General features: G+C 45.6%; 2 protein-coding genes across 6 annotated transcripts in view; one reads left to right on the top strand and one right to left on the bottom strand.

Annotated features, from left to right (window-relative positions):
* The window catches only part of LOC119441883 (rap guanine nucleotide exchange factor 4), a 531,616-nt gene that overhangs the window by 306,837 nt on the left and 200,725 nt on the right, over nt 1-24,054 (bottom strand). The window contains exon 1 of one of the 4 annotated variants that reach the window (XM_037706519.2): nt 14,705-17,299. The exons of 2 other annotated variants lie outside the window; for them this stretch is intronic. In XM_037706519.2, coding sequence (XP_037562447.1) covers nt 14,705-14,845 — 141 coding nt within the window. In that variant the 5' untranslated portion in view covers nt 14,846-17,299. Of the gene's footprint in view, nt 1-14,704; nt 17,300-24,054 lie in introns of those variants that run through there. One more of the 4 variants, XM_037706522.2, reaches the window with a different exon arrangement.
* The window catches only part of LOC125943181 (uncharacterized), a 122,191-nt gene continuing 111,310 nt past the window's right edge, over nt 13,174-24,054 (top strand). Inside the window, exons 1-2 of one of the 2 annotated variants that reach the window (XM_049661697.1) lie at nt 13,174-14,005; nt 21,932-22,093. The gene's annotated coding sequence lies outside the window, so the exon portion shown is untranslated. The remainder of the gene's footprint in view (nt 14,006-21,931; nt 22,094-24,054) is intronic. The other variant, XR_007465628.1, reaches the window with a different exon arrangement.

The following is a 24,054-nucleotide window of genomic DNA, read 5'->3' as shown; positions in this document are numbered from 1 at the left end:
TGCACGACATGATACATCAAACTACGACTGAATCGTCGAACTCCTGTGCTTGGCATATTCATGCTGTTGGTATGCGCATCTTGCATTAACCACATGTATGTACCAAAATGAAATGCTCAAAGAAAGTTGGAGCAAATATTTAGATGAAGTTGCTTAGAAGGTGGGCGAAGTTTAAGTACGCGTCAACACGAGAAAACTAAGCCTCGGAAAGGGACGGAATAGTTAATACCGTATACCGTACCGTTTATACCCTACAATGAAGCTAACCGACCGTTATAGTCAGCATTATTTCGAAAATATAATTACTTAACGGAATTAAAGGCACATTACATCGCGTCTGCAACAGAGTGCAAGGGGTCACTGACATCGGCAAGCCTTAATCTATTATCTATCGAAAAAACTTTAATGAATCAAAACACAACAAAAATAAAATGAGAGAAATATTGTAGGTTCTCGTACAAATTTTAGTGACGTCATCAGCATATAGAGAGGAAGAAGCACTTGGATCGAGGCTTCACCGTCATCAGGCGGAGACCTCTAATTAAAGCACAAGGCGTTTTTTTTTTCTTTTTGCTTTCCTCAATGCAAATACGCACAAAGGTATATATCGCTTTCTAGTTTTACGCTCGGACTATATTGACACCAATAAATTTGTCGTAGTGCTGCAAGGTTAACTCTTGAAATTATTTTCTTTCGTGTTTTGTTGGATTTTTTTTTCTCTTGGGTTAATCTGGAATGCGTTCCGCATAATCAAAAAAACGTGGGCACTGCGTTGGGCGAGGACCGACATATATAATAAGCACCAAGTGCTATACCATTAATATTAACCAGCCTCATTTTGGCTATATACATTAAAAATGAGGAATAGACGCTCGCTGTTATAATTTGTTATGACTATTTGTCTTTATTTTTTTACTTCCATCCTTTTATTTTTGTTTTCTTAGTCTTCAGTTTTCAACCTGGGGAAAAATAAATTTTGGGTTTTGACAGGCCAAAACCACGATCTGATTAGGAGGTACGCCGTAATGGGATACTCCAGGTTAATTTTGACCACTTGGGGCTCTTTAACTTACCCCCAATGCACGGGCCACATGCGTTCTTTTTTCTTTTTTTTTGCATTTTGTCCCCATCGAAATGTGGCCGCCGCGGCCAGGATTTGAACCCGCGACCTCGTGCTTAGCCGCGCGCGACACCACATCCGCTAAGCCACCGCGTGGGGCATAATCCGGGAAGAAACAATGCACAACGGCGTGCGCATGGCAACGACACATGTTAGATCCAGGCGAAAATCGGCATGCAGCGTGTTGTGCGAAAGCAAGTGAGTGAGGGTAAAAAGAACGGCACCGGTAATAGGATTATTAGGCTAAATCTGTCACCTATTTTCAAAATTCACGCTCCAGTTTGACGGATCACGTTTCTAACGAATGAATGAATGAATGCTAATGAGAGACGGGAATCCTGTTCCTTTAATATGAAAAGCACTGGCCGGTGACAAAGAAAGCAATTGAAAAAAAAATGAATGTAGGTGGCTTGTCACTTCAGTACTTTCGTTATTTTATTCGGGGCTCCTTCTATATCAAGCTTAAATCCAAGTATCGTGGACATGAATTACTTGACGGATTATGTACTTCCTCAAGTACACGCGTGCACACTGGAATGTTCCCAGCTTAAGTGGTAATATACTTGCTCGACGGGACGAGGTAGACGCTGTATTTTCTCATCGTTAGATCAGGTATAGTCTATATATAGTCTAAGCATGAAACCAAACCTTGCTGCGTGAAATTGGGAGTCTGGCGTTATACTACTAATAATAATAAAAAATCTCGGCTGCTTGAGCTGCGTACGCTTCTCTGAAGGAGTGCATAATATTAACCCCGCAAGTGATGTGGTGCGGAGTAAATTACGCCGGGAAATTGAAAGCCGTTTGCCTCTAGGGGGCGACGACTCAATTAGGCGTTAATCCCCGCGCGGGATATTAGCAATATATGCAAAAATACTGACCCTACCATTATTATACGTCGTTTCATTCCATCCTTCCTTCCTTCGCACCTTCTTCCTTCCCTCATTTCTTTCTTTGTCTCTCTCTCTTTTATTTTTTCTTAACTTCAACGTTTTATCAGCGCTTGTTCTGCCCCAATTGTAGACTGCGGGACACGCTTGTGGACGGATGTAGGTTTACGGCGAAAGAAAATTAAGATAAGTGTCTTTGTAGTTTGGTGAAGGCAAACGCAGTGTAGTGAAGAGGAAACAAACCTTGCAGACAAGGAGGATATATATATGAGCAAGAAAAAAATCCAGATGCACAAAGAAGAAAGAAAGAAGAAAGTGCGAACGAGATTTCCGTGCTTTAATGACGGATCAAATGTTTCCTGTGGACAGTGGAGCCACGGGAACTCGCATTTTCTCGAATACGTGCTGTCGGCTTGTAAGCGTGAGACTCTGTTCGGGAGTGCCCTTTTTATTCTTAAGCGGCGTTTTACTTCTGTTCTCGTTAACCAGGAAATGAAGGTCGGATGCAAAGTGACAGGACAAAAAAAAATAAGCAACATGATATGCATGATTGCACGCCAGAGATGCGGCACCAAACTCACATATAGCGTGGAATATTACAGATGTTCTATAAAACTGCAAAGTTATCACGTGTGAGAAAGTTCGACGCATTGTAAGTCTCAACCACCATAAAAAAAGGCGTGGGGGGGGGGGGGGGGGGACGCCTCATCAGTATATGCAAGAAATGTTAACCAATGTGCATAAACAATGGACGATATACGCCAATATTAGAAACAATTGCTGCCTGTTATAAAGACCTGCGCAACGGTATAGAGTCAACATGATTTCTTTCGAAATATGCACGTGTGTTGTGGCATCGACTGAAGCATATGTGACTTTGGAAACGCGGCCGAGGAAGCGAGAGGATGCAGCCCCAAGCGTTGCCGATGATTTCCAGGAAATTTTAATGCAGCAAAATAGCGTGGTTTTGTGGATGCATATCGCGCTGGCCGGGTGAATGTGCGGAATTAATTCGGGCAAGATTCAAACGCTCAGGTGACAGTGAAAGAAGCCGTGCATGGAGGGCAACGACCTCAGGGTTGGAGGTTGCTAGGGGCGCGCGGACACACTGCAAGGTCCTTGTGCATGTAAACGGCGAAGCCGCTGCTCTGATACACTCTAAACACGGCAACACTTAAAGCGAAGCCTCCTTTGTGGAGCCCGACGGGTTTGGATGCTGTGGTTGGTGGCCGGAATGGGTTATGCGGAGTTTACTACTTCACTGGGGTCACTTCGGAGGTTAGTAACGCGAAGCTTTCATTGCGGCGTCTGGCGGGTTTAGATGCCCTGTTCCCACGTCGCAGTCCGACATACGGCGCATCTGATGAGGCCTCAATATAGGAGTGTGTGCGTCGAACTGGTTAACAAAAAAGCACAAACGAATTAGTCCTATATGCAGTTGGTCCACACCTTCATTATCAACTCGATTCTCAGCTTGTACAACGCATCGACACACTCTTACATCGTCTACGTCTCGAAAGTGCTTACACCAAGCACTTCCTATTCCGAATTAAGTGCGTACCCTTTCTTACTTGCTCGTGCAGTCACGACGACGAGGACATATATGCCACCTACTCTTCAATTGCCCCAAGAACATCGCACATAGACCGCGCCTCGAATCAGAACTCCGTTTACTTGATTCACCATCCGCTTATTTCTTTTTTCACTTGCTAAAGTGTTAGGGCCATGTCTATCAAAAGTAGTGCATCAGAAAGCAATAAGAACACTTCAAGAACATGAAGACGCCAGCATACGTGACAAATATTGACTCCACGGCATCACGTGTAATTGTGTCTCATTCATGCGTCTGCGTGAAACGTACTTTTGCAACACACACATCTGCGGACTTTGTTTGAACTAAACTTTTCGAGGCATACTGTAAACGTGAATATTTCCAATAACTTACAGGTAACTAACTCTACTGTATGTAATCTTAAACGCCGTGGCGGCTTGAATGCTTGTTTCCCAGGGTCCTGATGGTAGCATAGATGCTAATAAAGTTTACGTGGACAACATATCAGCGCTACGATAAGATATAAAAGACTGACAGGTTAAACAAATTAATCGTCCGGTCGGCTACTCTGCACTGCAGGATGAGGTAAGTGAGTGAGTGAGTGAGTGAAATAACTTTTATTACAGGTCCGGCGAGGACGCGAACTCGTCGCGCAGGTAAAGCAAGAAAAGATGAGAAGAAAAGAGAAGATATGAAGATTACCTGTCAACGCAAGCTCGAGTAAGGCAACTGACAAGTACTACAGTTCTTCATTCAGTCCCGATGGTCCCCAAAAAGTTAAAATTGCTCTTCGAGCAACACCGCATGATATCGGCTGTGACTAGGTTTCAAAAATTCTCTTTTTCGTAAGGGGACCATTTTTAAGCTCGTACAGCGTGGTGCAGAGCGCTTTTCTCTGCGCACTTAAACGAGGACACTCACACAGTGCCCAATCGTCTCTCTGAACTGACAAACTTCACATTCGGGGTCTCTGGTTAGTGGACATTGTGAATCACTGCAAAAAGTAATCAATTTATTGGACTTCACGACCAAACGTCATAATCTGGCTATGAGCCACGCTGCAACGAGGTGCTACGGCTTCAAGGGTTCTATCTATAGGGTTCTTTAACGCAAGCCCGAAGGCCAACACGCAAGCGTTCCGCTCCGACAGGAATGCAGCCGGCTCAGTATGACATTGAAAGCAAGACCCCATGATCAGCAAAACTGGTCGTCGTTAATTGGGATTATCTACCAACGACATCGCATTGCTTGATCAACAGAAACTTTTAAGTGGCTGAGGTAGGAAATGAGAGAAATGCACATCGGAATGTAGTTTAGCGGTTCAGTTCTGTCTACTGTAAGCACTCCAACAAATACGGTCGATGGAATTTCGACGGCTGCATCGCTAAGGAGCTGGTGGTCGTAAAAATAGACGTGTCGATGCTTTTTGGAGTTCTTATTTGACGGAACGGGTTTACGTTACATTTAAAAAGTTACCTCGTGACATTTTATTTCTTTATTTCTCGTGACTTGACATACTTTTCTTTCTTTACTAATGCTATATATTGGGGCAGTCGTTTCACAGTATACCAACACAGCCCATTACCGGATGCATGGCAAACAGGTACATTGCAATAGAGACAACGCACCGCATCCTGTCCCTCTGTTCCTCCATTTATTATCTTTTTTTTTCCTGAGCAGGGCCTGTCGGTTGTCGCGCAATTGCTGTTTACCTACTTGCGATTGTGCGTGTGTGCTCTTTGCTGAAAGAATGCCAACCAGCTTTTATGAACAGTTCTTCGAATTCAATACGTCATACTTATTTTAAAGTCGAGGGCAACATCACGACTAGTGAAATAGCAAGAACGATTTGATGTAGCAGGTCTACCCACGTAACATGAACGCTAGTAAGAAAATGTACCTTTATGGTACTTGAGAATTTGAAGGAGTAATGAGAACCGAGAGTGGTACCCAAGGCTTATCACATGCGCATGATCCTATTCTATTGTTCTGTCCACACAGAAAGAGACACTGATAAGGTTTTATCGATATAGCTTCCCAATGGCCCAACAGACAATCGATCCAGTCATCGTGTAATTATTGTACATGCAGAGGGCATCGGACTGTGGCATAACATCGGTCGATTCATTTCATTGCTATTGCAGCGCTTCCATTCGCGAAACAATCATAACTGCCCATGGAACTCAGAAGCATGGAAATGAGTGAGTTTTGAGTCACCGACTATGCATCTGGCACATTGTTCGTGAAAACTGAGTTTGTGCGGCGAGAATATACAGGAAGTAAGAGAGAGAGAGAACCGGGGTGGGAAAGGCAAGGTGGTTAATCCGAAGAGATTCTGGTTTGCTACCCTGTACTGACGGAAAGGTACGGGGAAATGAGAGATGGAAGGAATAGCGGAGAAATAAAGCAATGGCAGGAAAAGAAACAGAGGAGGTGGGGAGATAAAGGAACAAAGATGACATACGTGGCCGCTGACTTTCAACTGTTTATTTTGAAATCGTCAAACCAACTTTTATATTTGCAGACGTATGATCAAACAGAGACTTCACGTTAGAGATGGTCATCCAGAAACTCCAATTCTTTACAACCTATACTTAGGCTATATTAAGACGCGGATGTGAAAATCGCAAGCTTTCTTAAATGAGGGATGCCTCGTTCTGGTTTTGTTTTTCTTTGCCTTACAAAGGTGGTCTTACTAAAGTACGCGTACACACACTTTAATTGAAGTGATATGCAAGATATCTGCCAGATTTGTTTATAACTTTCAGTTCATATTAGCGCGCTCTCACATTGATCAATATATCCACCGGACCACAACTTATTGGTTTCTTATACACCATACTTGTTGCACAATCAGCGTATCGATGCGTACAAAGAGATGACAGGAACCGTTACCTGATTTAGTAAATTTTTTTAATAGTCCTGATTCCTCGAAGAATCACGAATATAAACGAGTTACTAGAACAGATAAAGATTCTTACGCTCTTTCTTCTAATTCTTGTTGTTCTTCTTGCCCGTATTGTTCTTGTTAATTTGAAATAGCACATATCCTTGTTTACGCGCTTTCTTGCGTGTTCTTGTGTCTGTGACTCTTGCGTCCGTGTACGTGAGTGAAGGGCTTGGAATGCAGCACTCGAGAAAGACATCATAGCAACTGTACAAGAAAATTTATATTTTGTGTGTATATTTGTTTTTCTTGTGAACATTCATATTGTGGGAATGATTCTGTGCCCGCGAAATTTAGTAGTAATGTCCCAGTGTCTCTTTTATTGTAATCATTGTTTTTGTTATGGCTACTATAAGCACAATTATCTAGTCAGAGAATGGGAGTAGCCGGCGCCACATATAGATAGGCCCCAACATCTCTTTAAATACAGTTAGTAATAATAATAATTTCGGATGACTTTTTGTTCAAGATTTCCATTTTGGCTTGGATACTTTTGTTAGTTTTCATTGAGCATGTGATGTGATAAAGACTTGCAGTTTCTGAATGACAATGCCTAAATGTGATTTGTTATTTTATCACATGTCTGCAGGTATGAAAGTGGTTTGACAATTCCAAAGTAAAGAGTTGGAAGTCCGCGCCGGTGTATGTTCCTTTATGTGCTGTCCAATCACGCTGCAGAAACTCGGTGTGCAAGAGGAACTTCAGAGCTTATTCAATGATATATCATTGATAATGTTCTCTAATCTCGTAGCAGGAGAGGATGCAGCCGTAAGCCCTTTAGATTAAAAAAAAAGTGGCGAGCGAAGTTGTAAGAGCTCAATGGGTAGACGAAATTGAACAGTGAAAATACAAACAGAACCAACACTGTAGTATAAATATATCCGCGCAAAGTAAATCTGGAATCCACCACACACTCCGCTCCAAATATGTAATGATGCTAGCGCGCTATAAGGCTATTCTAATCGAGGGTCTCGCTTCCTTGGAAACCAGTGCGGCTACTTATTTGGCGCGTTTCAATTAAATATTCCCTAATTCAGGCCCACAATATCTTAGCAGCCAGTATGCGATATGTCTTTTTGCTACTCAACAACTGGAAAACGTTACCGTCAAGCTCAGTTATAATCAACAGATCGTGCGCCCAAAATGGTTCGACACGCCAGGTAATTCGATATATCTGAACCCAGGCATAACGAGCTTTTATTAATATTTATAAGGAGCTCATTATGCACAAGTGAACAAAGCTGCTGGAATGGCACTGAGACACCCCAAGGCGACTTGACTCTCGCCGCAGCACATCTAAGTAACGCAGCAACTCGAATAGCTGTCTCCGTCTGTAGGATTATATGTGTTATATCACCTCACCCGTTTAGTCCAAGCATGCTATCTAGCATGCTCAAAAGCATGATCTAAAGATTATGGCACAACCTATCTCATTGTGAATGTCGACGTTCATGCGATTACTATTGAAGCACTGCAGTGGCACACCACATTGCAAACCACCGAAACGCGTCGTGTACGAGGCGTGTATGCAGCCAGATTTCTCTCTCGTGCTTCTCACTAAACACGTAGCGCCATCTGGGACCGCCGCCGCGAAACCAGCGCGTGGCGCCTGTGCGAACACATATCCAGGCAAGATTGTCTGAATACATATGTCGTGGGTTCGATTCCGTCCAGGACAGGATAAAGCTTAAATATTTTTTTGTCATTGAAGGGATAGGATAGGAATAAACTTTATTTGTCCAGCGGTTAAGGCTGTTGGTGCCCGGGGCTAGGCTGCCAGGGGTCCATCGCCGGAGAAAAATCTTTCGAGATCCTCGGCAATGGCCCTGGCCCGCTGGACGGCCCACTCCTGGTCCTCGGGTGCCTCGCTGAGGAGGGCGGCTTGCCATCTCTCAGCGAGGCGCCCCGCTTCAGAAGGTCCTGCTGTTATCTTCCCCCTTCCTCTTGGTCCTTCTTCATTGAAGAACGCCACATACTCAGCAGCACATATCCAGTGGGCCAAATTAGCGTCAGGTAGGCTCATCAATGTTTGGCCGGAGGTTGGTTTGGAACCCTGACCCCATACCACAGTATACTGATTCTGTATCCGCTCGACCATGCATTACTCAGTGACCCATGTTGGCGAGAAAATGGTTACTGACCAAGACAGACAGATAGATAGGCAGCAAGATAGCCCCCTAAAAGTACGTGAAGTGGCCGAATAATGCTAATCGCATTAAAAAAGTGTGCCTGGATAAGTGTGAGGAAAAAAACAACAACTGCGGGCGGTTGAGCGGTGCATGTTGTAGGCACTCAACGTTGGTATGCTTGTTCGACACAGAGCATAGTTCGCTATACCCGGAATCATTATAATCGAGTTTGACAGTAGTACTGCGGCAATTATGCTTCTCGACATTAGACGTCTCACGTAGCGCTACTGCTATTGCAGCGAGTGATTAATTAATAGCCCGTTTACTCGCAAAGCTTTCGTTGCCACAACACTCAACTGTATACGGCTGCAAGAGAAAGCCTGCTTATTTCACAATGCTAACTACGGCTGTGGGCCGCGTTCACAGCTGCCGGCTCGCTTGTCGCATTAGGGGCGGCAAAGGTTAAACGTCGCGGATGCCATTCTGCCATTGAACTTGAGCAAGCAGCGAGAATAGGCATCGCTAACCAATCCTCGATAAACAGCGAAGTTTCTTTCATGATCATATACTGCTTTTCGCGGGTGGTTCCCAGGAAGAGAGCCTATCGCAACCGTAGGAGATCAAAGCTGTCGCACTGACGCAAGAGGAATGCCACTCGGGAACTGAAGCAGTTGCCGAATATGATCTACAGAGCTCAGTGATAACGTGAGGGCCAATCTATCCCTCCAGCTTGACAACTCCCCCCCCCTCCACCCCAACATCTCTCCCACCCCGAAAAAAAAAAGAATACAAAAACAAAAAATAAGAAAGAGAGAGAGAGGGAAGTGACAAAGAAAGCGACTGAATTTCCACTTTGGATCTCTCGAAGCACCCCACCTAATTGTTCGTGCGTGAATAACGAATGTGCCAAAGTGCATAAACCACGTGGCTGCAGCATTTCTGTAGCTTTCATAGCCTCCCTCTTTACTCAAATTAATCACATTTTAACTTTGGCGACCCTTTATAAACATGTCCACCAAGCAGAGTGCCGCGATAGTTTTTTTCTTCTTCTTTTACCGCATCGCTTGCTCTGCTTCCATAGTGTTCAGTATGATGTATGACAGGCTTTAGATAACAAAGAAAGTTTAGATTCCTTAAATATATACTTATATTAGATATACAACACTGGCCACACTTGTTTACATTGTCCTGCTCGTAAAGGAGGCCTTTTAGACAAACATTCAGAACAGCAGTGTACTGTAGGTCATATGAAGTTCACATGTTAATATTTCTCTTCAAGTGCCTCACTAAACCAGTAGCTAACGGCGGACATACTATCACTGATTTGGTGCTGGCTATTGCTGATTTGCGAGGCACGGTTGCTCCCTGAAATGTAAGCATGACCTTTCGACACTTACAAATGAAAGGCGGTGAAAGCAGCGTTATCTTTCTGTATCACGAACGTGGCTACTGAACTTTGGCACTTCCGCTCCCTTACGAAGGGTCAACACGCTCAACCAAAGCTATATGTGACTCGTGAGCCCAACGGGCTGGGGCATCAATCGGCTATTCGCGCTCGTCAGCCACTTGTTTAAGATGACTAGTCGCCTCCAAGCAACTTCCTATACTGGTCGTCCCCCAAAGATTATACGTACACTTTTTGACCAGGCTGACTGCAGGCCGTTTAATGAAGTGTATGTGGCGTGTCATAAGTTCCAGCACCGCGGGGAATGCTATAGGGACTGTCGTACCCACAATACACATGTCTGGAGTGTCAGAAGCGCCATCGGAATCGCACCACACAGCCGAGCAACATATTTGGTGAAGGCGCGAGTAGCACGTACACTTTTGACAAAGGCTGTACTTTTCAAGCCTTGAGTGCGCTGTGTGCATCGTAAAGCGCGCGAACATTTTGTTTAGGACCGCTGATTTTTATTCTGTTCCATAGTTTAAGAACGATACAAAACCGATATGCTTCCAGGTTGACATGTTGTCAAGCATGCTGCCATATAAGGTGACTTTCAGAGGAAACCATCGGCAACCCTAAAGGCAGAGGTAAGGAAGGGTACATAGACGGATCGCTTTGCTTACACGGTAGTTCTGAGCCGCGGTGAAGTGGTTCAGCTGAACCCATTTCCAAACTCTAAGCCATTTGGTATGCACATTCGGGTTTTGTTACCGAGCGAGCGGGAAAGAACTAATTTTGCCCCTATATAATGATGGCTTTCTCTCTTTTTGCACGTTCCACTTTTCAGGACACAGCAGAATACCGGTCATGAGCGGTGATATGCTAACCTTTCCAGGATCAATTAAAGTGCTCCTATCTCTAGTTCATAAGCGAAAACGGGACACGTTTACAATGGCATGTATATTTAAATCTAATCGGCTGCTATCAGTCATACAATAGAAAGAACTGGCAGAATATTTGCCTTGATAACTATTTTCAAAGTGATGTACTAATTGACTTGCAGAGGCAATTATTCAGAAAGGAATTCTTCCCTTCTTTATCTTATCATAGAACGAGCTGCACGTGACGCGCGCGTTCATTTTAATCAATGCGTGAAGTGCCAGAACAATCGGTAGGTCCATGATTCTTTATTAGAGTAGTGAATGCATATTAAACACCAACTCACGTGCATGGTCCCTATAGGTTAGCGCACTTCCAAGTAATTCAATTATGAACGCGAAGGCGCGAAGCCCAGTGACATTTCGGTCTAAGCTAGTTGGGGATTCCAAGAATAACATATATATATATATATATATATATATATATATATATATATATATATATATATATATAATTCAGTGCAAAGCATTCGTCGGCTTCGGAGAAACATGAGCGCCTACAAAAAGGCATACTTGCTGCGTTTAGTACTGCTGAAAGTTGTGCGCGACTGAGACACATAAAATTGACGTGCTCAGCATGGTTCATCAGTGATAGTGAAGCAAGACGAATAAGCGGGCCAGTTTGCATTCATAATGTGTGGTACTTAGCACAGCGGAAAGACGGAAGGCAGTGGAACCACAGAACAAGGCTTACTGGGACTGTCCCTCACGTCGCTCTTCTGCGTACTTTTTTATTTGCTCGAAAATCCATCTCTTCCTTCCCTGCACTATAGACAGCAGGCCCACTCTAGTGTAAGAGCTGCGCCATACATTATGGCCACTGCTGGTAGCCTACAACAAACACGTTATTACAACTAGACAAATGAACTCACCATCAAGACCAGTGGACTCAAATTGACTTCCACAGCGACGACCCAAACTAAGATTCCTTATGAACTAACGCTTATGTGTATATAAATATGTATCTCTATCTTTGCAGAAGGCCGCCAGGCGCAGGACTCCCTTCTTTTCATGATTTGGAAGGCCTCTCAAACTTGTAACACGAGCTGCTTGTGTGCATTTCAAAACTATGTAGCGAACCAGAATTTTTCTGGTTGGTCTCGCTGCCTTTCCTTTCTTTCGTTTTCTCTCGCTCTCTCTTTATGCTTGTTGCGGGTTAGCACTAACATATCCTGCAATGGGATGCCAAATGCGATGACCCAGGTGATTTGTAGAAGCCACCTGATGCTCCCTTAGGTGCTCGTTAATAATGTATATCCTCGTGCAAGAGGGAGCATCAACAATTTTTTTTTCTTTTTTTGCGCAATATTGGCGAGGTGTGTCCCTTACACGAGATGGGAAACTGCGGTGTAATTTTTGTGGTGACGGACCGCCTCGTCATGTGGTTCCACCGTATTCCATCCTTTTTTTCTGCACAAAACGTGCATGTTTATTACATTGTTTATTTTTTTATTTTTAAGTGCATAAATGTTCCAAAGGAGTTTAGACCTGAGGCCTTCCGCTAAACAATTCTTCATATTTTTCCGCCTCGAACGGTAAAAATGCCACCGCCTGTATTTACAGAATGACGTGCAGCATAGCGCGAAGTCTTTCCATTGTTTTCTCTGAGACGCTTCTGTCCATTGAGTGGTGTCAGTTCTGATTAAATCAGGCGATAGATGGACGCCATGGGCTCTGAACATTAGGCATGAAAGAAAAGAAGAAATAAAGGGCCCTGTGGCAGCAGACATTCCCGGTGCGTTGAAACAGGAACCTTTCATATCGCAATTTTTGAGTCTCACTATAGCGCTATGCACACACTTTCACGTTTTATGAGCGGAACAGAAGTCAATTTGCTTTATTTTATTTTCTTTTTTTTTTGCGTTCGCCATAACTGCGATGCCGCACCAATAGCTGCGACGTCGCGCACACGTATTTCTTTTACGTCACGCTTCTTCGGTTGCATCATTGTTCGGCAGCACGACGAACCACGATCATGTCAGAAGTACCGTTACACTCTTAATGTCGTTCCGCACTAGTTCCACAAAGTGGAACATTTTTTTGCAATTACGTCACACTTAGTTGGAATAAGATTAAGAGGTGTTACTTTGTGAAACTTCTTACGTCGAGCGATATTTAGAGTGGTGTACAGCAACAGTGGCAAGAAGCTCGACCAATGGAAGAGCCGACGCTCAAGGACATTATTCCACAAAAGGGCCACTTATATATGTGCCACATATACTTACTGAAACCTGTGTGAAACGAAATTAGGGTTGTAATTGAATGAAGGAATGAATTTCTTTATGTAGAAAATTAAATGGCTTGTGGTGATAGGTTCATAACGCCGAATGGTAATCGGTGATGGCAACGCAGGGTTGTATAGGAGGTAAAAAGCGTACTGAAAATCGAGACGACATTCGTACACAGCATTCCAAGAGATTATTTACCTAAATTATTATAAATAAAATAACGTCAGTGCATCCGGAAGTTGACGGAGCCATTGTGCTCCCCTCATGGTTCGCCCGCTGAGAGAAATAACTATGAATAAATAAAAAGAGCTTGTTCTCTTTTCGCAGTGGAATGCAGTGACTCCCTTTGCTCCCTTTGACGTCACTAACTGTTTTGTCGCCGTGTGCAGTGTGGCCGGACGAACCGCTTACGCCGGTCAGCGCGAATATCGGATCGGGCGCGAGGTGTACGCTCTGTTTTCCCTTGTCACTAAAGGTCGGAGTCCTTACTCTCGCAAATTTTATTTCGCCTTTTCTGAATACGATGCTGCGACAAAAGAGCATGGCGACATTTCACACACGGAGTCACAAGTGGAAGAAAGCGATGCGACGTCCAGTTCTGGTTAAACGTCACGCACTCCTGCTGTACAAGAATATAGAAGACCGTGACGTTTGAGCGGAGCAGTGGCACGAAAAGCAAGTATAGGCCTATAGCGGCGGAATCGAAAAGAACACGCTATGCGTATGCCTTCGATTCTTATCCACGTGGCCTGTTTATTAGTGTGGTCAACGACATGACCGAACAGTGAACACTGGAGATGTTTTGCCTCATATTGTGAGTCACGGCTGCCTACAGGCATCTAAAATTTCAGCGTGACATGGGCTCGCACTATCCAAAACTCCAATTTTTGTTTCACGCGATTCCTCGTATTAGATGACGTAGACAGCAGGATCTATTTCGCAACGTTTCTTAATACTAGAAATAACTTTTCGTGTTGCCTAGTGGCGGATTTGTGCCAGTGTTCCTAGTGTTCCTACTGTTTGAGTCACCCGCGGCATCAACTTTTTTTTCCGAAGGTTTGATAATGAGAGCCCTTTATGGTTAGCAGAAAAATTTAGATAGCGCGGTAAATTATTAATGAAAGAGTGACGATACAAACAGGCAAGGACTACATGGAACGAGGTTATATTGCAGTTGTGTCATTCTTCGTGGTCCTCGTCTGTTTGCTCTACTGGTTCTAGCAGTCACGTACAACTCCTCCAAGCGAACGTCCGAGCGTTCGTAAGACAATGTAGAAGGCCATTTTCGAAGAGAGCGCAGTACATTTACACCCAATCCATTGCTACGGGTCCGCAAATTCCACATGCCCCGAACCGGCTTCGCGATTACTGAATTGAAGTTCCAGATAATATGCATCAGTATATATAGAGATGCTACGCTCATCACGCCGTCTCCGCCTAGACGAGACACTGCCAGGCAGTACGAGTCACGAAATGCGTGAACATACAATTTTCACCTCTCGCTATGACTTACGCTTGGGTTAACGTGGTAGACGAGGCGTGGCGACCAGGGCCACGATATGTGGCGGTTCATCATGACCTTGAAGGCGGACTGGATGGACGACGTCACCGAACCCGGCTTGCCTCCCTGCTGCTTGCTGTCCGGCGTATCCATCGTACAGCACAAAACACGCGCACGCACACCGCGCGTATATCTACCACAGACACTCGCGAAGCGACGGCTGCGCACAGACCCCTTTCTATCACGCGCCCACGAAACAAAACACGGACGGACACAAGCCGGAAACGAGGCACCACACGCGCTGCACGCTTCGAATGTAGTCGTAAATTCACGATAGCTTCACCACCGCTGGCTGGAGAAGAATACCGAGAGCCGAACAGGCGAGCCGAGGTGCGACGTAGCCGCTGGGTCACACTGGATGAATTCGGAGTCGTACGCTGGTCGGTCGTCGGCCAAACTTCCAACGAAGCAAGTAGATCCGACGGTACAAACGGGGGCAATGCGTTAGATCGAAGCTTCGATCGGAACTACAGCACTGGAAGAAGCGGCAGCCGTAGAAGTGTTAGCAAGCAACAGAAAGAGCCCCAGCAGCGACAGCGTCGGCGTGGAACAGGTGTCTCACATGCCTGAGGAGGGACAATCGGGCGCAAGCATTTCGCATTTCCAAACGAGCGTGATCGATGCGGCACGCATGCACGCTCGACCGTCGGAGAGCCGTGGCTGGCTGCTCCGCTGCTCCGAGAACAAAAAAGAAATAGGGGTTCGTTCGCCGCGCTGCTCACGGCTGCCTGAGCAGGCAAAGGCAGGCAGGCCGCGTCGTATGCGTCGCTCCTCCCTCCCTGCTGCTGCTGCTGCTTCAGCTGCCGTGTGGCGCTCACAGACCGCACGATGCCAATGCAAGCAGTGAACGTCGCACGAACGGAAAGGGCTCGAGGCGCGCGTGCTTCACAAGTCAGTGCTGTGCGAGAAGTAGCAGCAATCAACCAGCGGCGTTGACGACGACGACGAGTGTGCGGCGAGCGGTGCGCTTACAATGCGTCCACGTTTCCGGGCGGCCTCGACGACAGAGTCCACTCGGCTGTCCTGCTTGCCGGCTGCTGGCCGTCGCCGACGCGTGGCTGTCCACAGTCCTCGCTGCCTGCCAGAAAGAGAGTCGCAGCGCCCCTTCTCGCCTCGTGCGCGGTGCTCCCCCCGCTCTCGACGACAACAGGGTCGACGGTGCGTAGTGTATCCGGCCGCCCGCACAGGCGCTCCACCGCTCTCGCTCGCTCGTCAGCGATCTGAACGGCCGTGGCGAGGAATAATAATAACGGAGGGTCGGGAGGCGCTTGATAGTACTCCCGTTGCGCTATATGATCGCCTCGTCGTCGGATATACGGGTCGCGTACGGCGGCGCGCGCTTATCAGCTGGTTGTGACGGAGGTCGGCTCCGTGGGTGGAGGGGTGTATATTTTTTTTATCGGCCTTTGGCTGGGTTTCCGTGAACGCTGGAGTCGGCGAGTTAACGGGGCTGTATGGAATCGCGCCCGCAATCTTCACCGCTCGCTCTTGTCGCGACCGCTACGCCGCACCGCGCGCGGACACGACGAAAGCCGGCAGCGACTGCCTGCTCGGAGGTTTTGCGGGTGCCTATAGTCAAAGGAATGCGGCCCTGGCGTTGCGAGTCTTCGAGCCGGGATGTGATCAGGGTGCCGATGAATACGTTGGAAGGTGTAATCGAAACGACGTCGTTAGCATCTCTCTAGACGTCTGTCTTTCGTCGTGTCAACACGGCACTTACTTCGGGAACCAGTCGTGAAGCACAGAATAGCTCCTCTTCAATCTGGTTTATAGGCGGGATAACTGCGACACAGGTACGAATTTCGCCGATGTCCTTGTTGACTGCTTAAAGCTCGCCGCGACCGCTCGCAGGAATCAAGCGAGCGAGTCTTCTCACGGGAAAGCTGAACGCACCGCTGCTTCCGAGTGCACTCGCCGTAGCCGCTTTGCGCGCGGTGGTTCTTGTCGATAGCTCCTATCGCCAACGAGGCTCCTCGGGAGCTTGCAGCAGGTTCCCACAGTTTGTATTCGAGTCGGAATCCGATAAATCTCTTGTGCAATACATCCCGTTTATACGCGCGACGGTACTAAACGCCCGGGAGGAGCAAAACATACCATCGCAGAAGTGAACGTGCTTTCACACATCACCCGTCATAGCGTGCGAAGTAGCCGGAACGCCACCGCCGATCCGGTGAAGAAGGCACCACGTGACTAACATTTCAAAGAGGGTCGCGCATAAGTGTTACAGGCTCCTTTGAAGACACCGTTCCGCTGTCGAACTATTTTCGCTTCACAGCGGCATTCGTTAACCGAACGTGAGGAGACCGGTGTGTTTTTGCGCTCAGGTGGTAATCCTCGATAGATAGAAGCAAGGAGGTCCCGAATCAAGGCACGACACACCTATGTGATCACAAGAGCACGCTCACCGAATCAGGGCACACACGAGCTTTCACTTCGAGCTCATGAGTTAGTCGTCCGCCTAATCTTGTCGCTGACCCGTCGCTGCTCGAGAACAGAAGCGGCAGGAGTGGAAGATCACAGATGCCGGATCGCGGAGGGGATTGTAGCCGTGGATGTCTCAAACGCGAAACGCGAGCGCAAACACCGCCCGAGAGGAGAGAGACACGTGGATACGATGAGGGGGAGGCCGGCCTAGCTGGGCGAGTCGGCGACTGAACAAACTGCAGCTCGGCGTGGAAACACCTGCTGCTTCCCGGCCTTTTGCTGTGCGCGTTTTTTACATTTGCTTGTGTTTAGCCGCTATTTTTTTTTTACCTTTATATTTTCTGTCGTCCTGTCACATTTTCGCACGAAGTACTTACCATACAGAAAAAAAAAAAAAAAAAAGGCAGTAAACGGTGCCGGTAACGACAAAGAAGTCGTAAATTTGCACCATTCCCAGAGAACGCCCTTAAATGAAGCTGAGCTCGCACAAAAAGACAAAAAAAGAGAAAAAAAAAAAAAAAAAATAAAAATAGAAGTGCTTTATTTACGTTCGCGCGCGCCTACACTGGCCTTCGACGTTGGCTGCGGCCTTTCTTTTCGGCCATGCTGCAGCTGCAGGCCAGGATATTGGGCAAGGAACAAGGGACAGCTGCATGCAGAAATGTCACTCCGACTATGCAAAGTTGTCTTCGTAAATCTGATATTAGAAACGGAATAGCACTCACATCCTAAACTTAGTCGCCATGGTGAGCCGAGGTGAAACTGTTGTAAGGTTTATTGCTAGTCTTACCGATCTCGCACATCAAGAAAGCGCGCAGTGCTTTGATGCTGCTGACATACATTTTTTTTGTTTACGAGGCAAGATCACGATGATTGTAATGTCAAGTTCACCTATAGCCACGAGTGCTCTCCTGCCCGAGGCCTAGTTTCTGCAACGCTAAGTTCGGGATGCCAAATGCAAAGTTTCGAATTTAGAATGCTGTATATTATAAGACTTCTCTCCACCTTTAATACGGATAAACGTTATCTCGCAGTTCCACGGAGCAGAGTTTTACGCCATGTGAAGACATGTAGAAATGAGGGGCTCGCTAACATTAAAGATGCAACGAGGATTCAAGCTTATTTAATTCTTGTGCTGAGTATTGCTTAACAGTGACAGTTACGCGGTGGCAAAAAGAATTGCCAGATGATAGCCAGACGTATGTCACAGCGTCGAGGGTTGTGTGTTCATGCATGTAATGTATGCACCGTACAGTGTACTTGTACCTTTGTAACTGACACGGGGCCGCAATGGAAATTGCACTTGCGTGCGCGCTGCTAACGGAGACCACAACTGGCCCGTGGACACCTGCTCTGTGCCGAAATGTTCCTCTTTCTCATTCTGTAATATATATATATATATATATATATATATATATATATATCACCATAAATAACACCATCAAAAAACAATAGCATTTGCTGGTTATTCGAATAAAAGAAGGGCACCGTGTTCAGATATGGTTGGAACGGATACCGAAGACACACAACAATTTAGCCATGTACAAGAGTAGTGTAGGGTTGGACGCAGATTAAAACAAACACAGATATAAGAAATTATCGAATGTAACGAAGTACGTCTACGATGTTCAGCCGGTAACGAATATCGACTATAACAAATATATATATATATATATATATATATATATATATATATATTGTTGTTGGCGCCTTCATTACAACGGGATCCGATTGTAAACACACTACGCGCATTTTCCACACTGCACGCCAGCTCTTCACAGGACTGCGAAAGTATATAGCAATACAAGTGCCATTCTTGTGGAGAATAAATATGATCGCATATGCGAAAGAAACGAAGTGGTCTTTATAGATTTTCCTTACTTTTTGTTACTAAAAATTGACGAAAAAAGCAGGTCCTGTTCTTTTTCAGTTTTCAAACTTATACTTGACCTTATGCAAGTATAGAAGATGCTGTGCTCAAGACCTAAGAAGCACAAGGGCGGTAAAAGAGGGCGCTAGAGTCAACCTATTTTTATTAGCGAAAGTAGCGGGTATAAACACACTCAATCGGCACAACAAGCATCAAATCATCGAGCATTTCACTGTTGCCGTGTCAAGTAAAGGACCATTCTTCTCTCACGATCATTTGATGCTCTCTGCACCCCTGTGCGTGTGTTGCTACGTAAAAAAAAGAATATCCAGTTGACAGCGCTGTGTCTTTCTTGCCGCCGACCACGTGTTAATAACGCGTCAAAATTCGTAGTGTGCCCCGAAGCAAGAAGCGCAACAGCCAGAATAATAATGCTACATGCGGACAAAATATAGGTGTCCCTTGCACACTTGCAGCCCTGATGTCGATCTGTCTATATCGGCTGTTCTGAGAACGAATGGCGCTGAGTATATAGACAAAAGACACTAGAAAGGCTAGGAGGTTAGCCAGAACTTAAAAAATGCGGTTTGTTTTACCCTTGAGGAACGTGCTCTTCGCAGTGCTCTTAATTTAACCTAGAGACACTCGATAAAATAAATAATTAGAGACCAATGAATCACAATCGTATTTAACTTGTATGCGTATAAGCTATTACCCACGTATAAAAGTGAACAAAAGAAGCAATTGGAAAATATTTCTCGCTTAGCTACACTGCATTTGCGTGGATCGCCGCATATAGCCACACTGCTACAGACCACACTGGTTGTTACCAGCAGTCATAATAAATCATTGATGCCAGACATTAGCATATCAGTAACCACTGGAATTTAAACAAATTATCTGACGCACACATTAATATAGAGAACGTCAGTAACTCGGCCCTGCATGAATTCTTTACTTTATAAGGGTGGCCTCCTCAGCGCCACTTTGTTAAATATAAACAGTCTAAAATGTTTTATAATCTCCGTTATAAACAATGTTCTTATCAATGTTGTGTTTGTCAACTACAAAATAGCCACATGTATTCTTCTCCTTTATTTGCGTCAACTGCGCAAGCTGATACGCAGTCTCTCTTTTTTTTTTTTTTTTTTGGGGGGGGGGGGGTGTTATTGTATGCTGTGCAAGTTAAACTGCATTTCTTTTGTTATTCACCTGGAAAGTGTCCATCGTCACCTGCCGCTGCCTGTTGTAAAATGGGTGGGAACCTCGCCAAGCACCTTCATTTTTTTTTGCCACCTCCTCCATCTTCGAGGAAAACACATATACTGCGCAAGATTCAAACAAGGCCGAAGTGAGGGACACGGGCAAGCGCTAACTTTCAACTAGCTTTATTATTTGTGGTTCATCATTATATACCCTTGTTTGCACATGCGCAAAAGAATGTAGTCACATTGACACAACCGCCTATTATAGCAAGCCGCGCAACAAAAAACACTTCTCACTATCCATAAAGATATGGATGTGTTACTAGCGCAGGCTTTCCCTCTCAGAGATATGTAGAAGGCTGTGCGTTCCGAATTTCAGAAAAATCAAGATCTTGGGTAAAAGCCAAGATACTACTGCCCGGGAGTTGACGGAAGCCTTCTACATATCTCTGAGAGGGAAAGCTTGCGTTAGTGACACATCCATATCTTTAATGGATAGTGAGAAGTGTTTTTTGCGCGGCTTGCTATGATCAGCGGTTGTATCAATGTGACTACATTCTTTTGCGCATGTGCAAACAAGCGTATATAATGACGAATAATAAAGCTAGTTGAAAGTTAGCGCTTGTCCGTGTCCCTCACTTCGTCCTTGTTTGAATCTTGCGCAGTATATTTGTTTTCCTCGAAGTATGAACCAACTCGCCCAGCAACAAGTTTTAGTACTTCTCCATCTTAAGGTATTGATGGAAATAAGTTGTATGACAGTGTATTGTCTTTTACAGTGAAAGGCCGGACAAGGGGGGCGGGGGGGGGAGCGTGTGTGAAGATACGAAGAAAATACATCTAGAGAGAGACAGAGTACACGTACGCAAACATAGAGGGGTGAAGATAACGAGGAAGTTAGATCGAGCAATATGGCATCTGTTACGTGTAGTTCCTTTGGGCCGGTTTTTTACAACAGTTAACTCAAGTCAGTGCTAAAGTCGCGTGAGTAGGTTTGTCGTCCTTCCTAATTGTCCCCATGCATTCGTAGGCCTCTCCCATGCGTAATTTAATACATGGCCAAATGGTGAATCCAATCATTCGCTTGAATTGGAATTATTCTGCCTTATCATGAGTTTCTAATAGAACGAATATTTGAACACGTTGTTCGGTGCCATTTTTACCAACGGTCGGGAACATGTAGTTCTTTCTGCTCGTGCTACAGCCAATAGGATGACGGAGCATTCACTTGACGCAAGGTTTTGATGGGCTTCTGTCACATGACTCTCCGCAGAAGCCGTCACAGTCTCTTTCGGGGATGCCCTTATGACAAAGAGCACGGATCTATATAAAAAAAAGCCGAAGTATCTATGACTTCTGCGGTTCATGAACACAAAGGCGTCATACGCTTCCTGGGAAAACCATTCCCGAGCTGCCAATTGGACGTACGGTACTTGATTTGAAAGTTCAACACCTAAAGATGATTCATTGAAATACCATTTCAAGTAGCATTTCGTCTGCAATCGAAAACATTAAATAATAGTTCAAGTAGCACTTTAGAGGTTTCAAGCGGAAAATAGCGCTTAGTGAAGTGCCTACACAAAGTAAACCTATGTGTAAATCGGAGACCTTCGATAATCGCCCTCCTCCGGTAACCGTACCCGCCATATAACCACGAAATTGTTTTCTATTTCTTTCCAGGAAATTACTTCTGAGAGTTTCCACTATACGTTCCCCCAGAGAGGTGTCAGCGAAAGAAAGGGGAAAACAAGAGCTCTTAACAAAGTGTGTGATCCTTCAAATATTGTTATCAGGTGACAGTAATAATATTTGTCGTTCAAATAAGGAGGAAGGCGAGGCTACGTGGGTACCTTTACTGCCCGGCGTTCACGTGGACACCTCAGTTCTCAACTGGAAAGTTTTGTCGGTCAGCGACATTCACAACGTTCATAAGCTTTACACGGACACACACTTAATGAAGCGTCCGTGGTCAGTTCATTACACGCGGTCGTACTGGCACTTCAAGAAGCGCAGTAGCGCATTCGTAGCTTTGCATATAGCTGACCAACGAGGCCACATGCCCTGAATCTTCTCTTCTTTAAAATAACTATCATCTGTCCCAAGGGCAAGCCTCTCGTCTTCGGTCGATGGGTCACACAGTAGGAGTTTTACACAATAGGTGTAGGAGACAGTAGGCCACAGTCACAAAGTAGGATGTTTATGGTTTCTTCTAGGCCACATGTCTTGCAAGTGTCACTGCCCGCTATTCAATTAGGAGGCTTTCGTAAAACCATATGCAGGCGACATAGTACGGTTTCTTCCATCGAGTAAAGCAGAAAACATACCTTTCAATTCTTTTTCCTCCCCTTCCTCAGTCCAGGCTTGCCAACCGGGCTCAGCCTGCACTCTAAAAACCAAAGTTCTAAAGGCTACTCTATTAATTATATTTATTTATTGTACTTTACAGGCCCATATAAGAGCATTGAGTAAGGGGGGTACAGTGCGAAAGCTTATGAAGAGAGGAAATAACAATTTGTGTTGCATTATCAAACAAAACAGACGTATATTCAGGAAAGGAATGATTCCTGCGCCTACATTTGAAAGAAAAAAAAAGTGAAACAATTCATCAGAACAGATGCACATAGAAAGCAACTTGCGAACATCGTTATAGATTAACAACAACTACAACAAAAAGGAAACTTTGCAATTCGGCACAAAACGCATCACGATTAGATAAAGAGAGAATGCTACAAGGAAGGCTGTTAAAGAATCTTATGGCACGAGGCAATACTGATGAGTTAGACATGTAGGGATGATGAAACATGAAACGTGATGAGTTAAACATCGAGTAGTGGCATGTCGCATATACGACGCTTTTTTTTTTTTTTTTGTAGCGTTAGCTACACTGGCCTAGCCAAGCCCGTTTCGCGCGGCACATCAAGAGCCGTGCTGCGCATGCGCAAGGATCAGTGATGTCACACGGCTTGCGCACCGGAGCCACCGGAGCCGGCACCTCTCGCGCACTCCGCCGCCGCCGCGCGCGACTCACCGCCGCCGGTCTGCGCATTCCAGAGGAGTGACGTCGTAGCCGTGGTAGACGCACTGGCGCCGGCGCGTGCTCGCTGTGCAGTCGCCGTCTGACACTGCGCTGGAGCCGCTGCGCTTCTGACTGGCGTTTGCCAGTGTGGTATAGCCATGGAGAAGGAGAGCGCAAATGCTGCTCAACAGCGCAGAAGACGGGAGGAGCTTAACTCATCGGATCCCGAAGTAGCTGCCTGGCAATTAGCGGTTGAGCGTAGGAGGAATGAACAGAAGAAGGCTAAATGTGCTGCGGAGACACTGGAGCAAAGGGACGAACGTCTAGCAAAGCGGCGTCGCCAGGAGGCTGAGCGACGTGCCCGACCACCCCTGCAGCAACAGTAAGCATGACAGTAAGCATGACAATCAAGCTAATCCTTGACAATCTAGACAACCAGGAAAGCTAAGAATAATCAGCTGAACCTTTGCTAACGCTACGTATATCCTGGCATAGCCGAGCTAAGCCACTGCAACTTTTTTTTTCCTTGTGACTTCTGTCTCTCTTCCTCTTGTCGATCAGCATTCGGTCTTATATAAGCCAGTTTCATCGGCGAGGCCGCACTGAAGGACGCGAAATCAGCTATAACGAGCAATGAAAGCAAGAGACGCCAACACATTCATATTACAATTGCGAGTGCCTAGTTACCCTCGTGAGATTTCTCCTGAAGAACTCATTCTTGAATGCCGGCCTTACAAGCCATCGCAGCTGAGGGCGACGAAGGTACTGTTGCAGGTGTTTAAGGTCA

The sequence above is a fragment of the Dermacentor silvarum genome, chromosome 2 (genome assembly GCF_013339745.2).
Source record: "Dermacentor silvarum isolate Dsil-2018 chromosome 2, BIME_Dsil_1.4, whole genome shotgun sequence".
Classification (NCBI taxonomy): domain Eukaryota; kingdom Metazoa; phylum Arthropoda; class Arachnida; order Ixodida; family Ixodidae; genus Dermacentor; species Dermacentor silvarum.
This window is presented reverse-complemented; position numbering and strand designations above follow the sequence as displayed.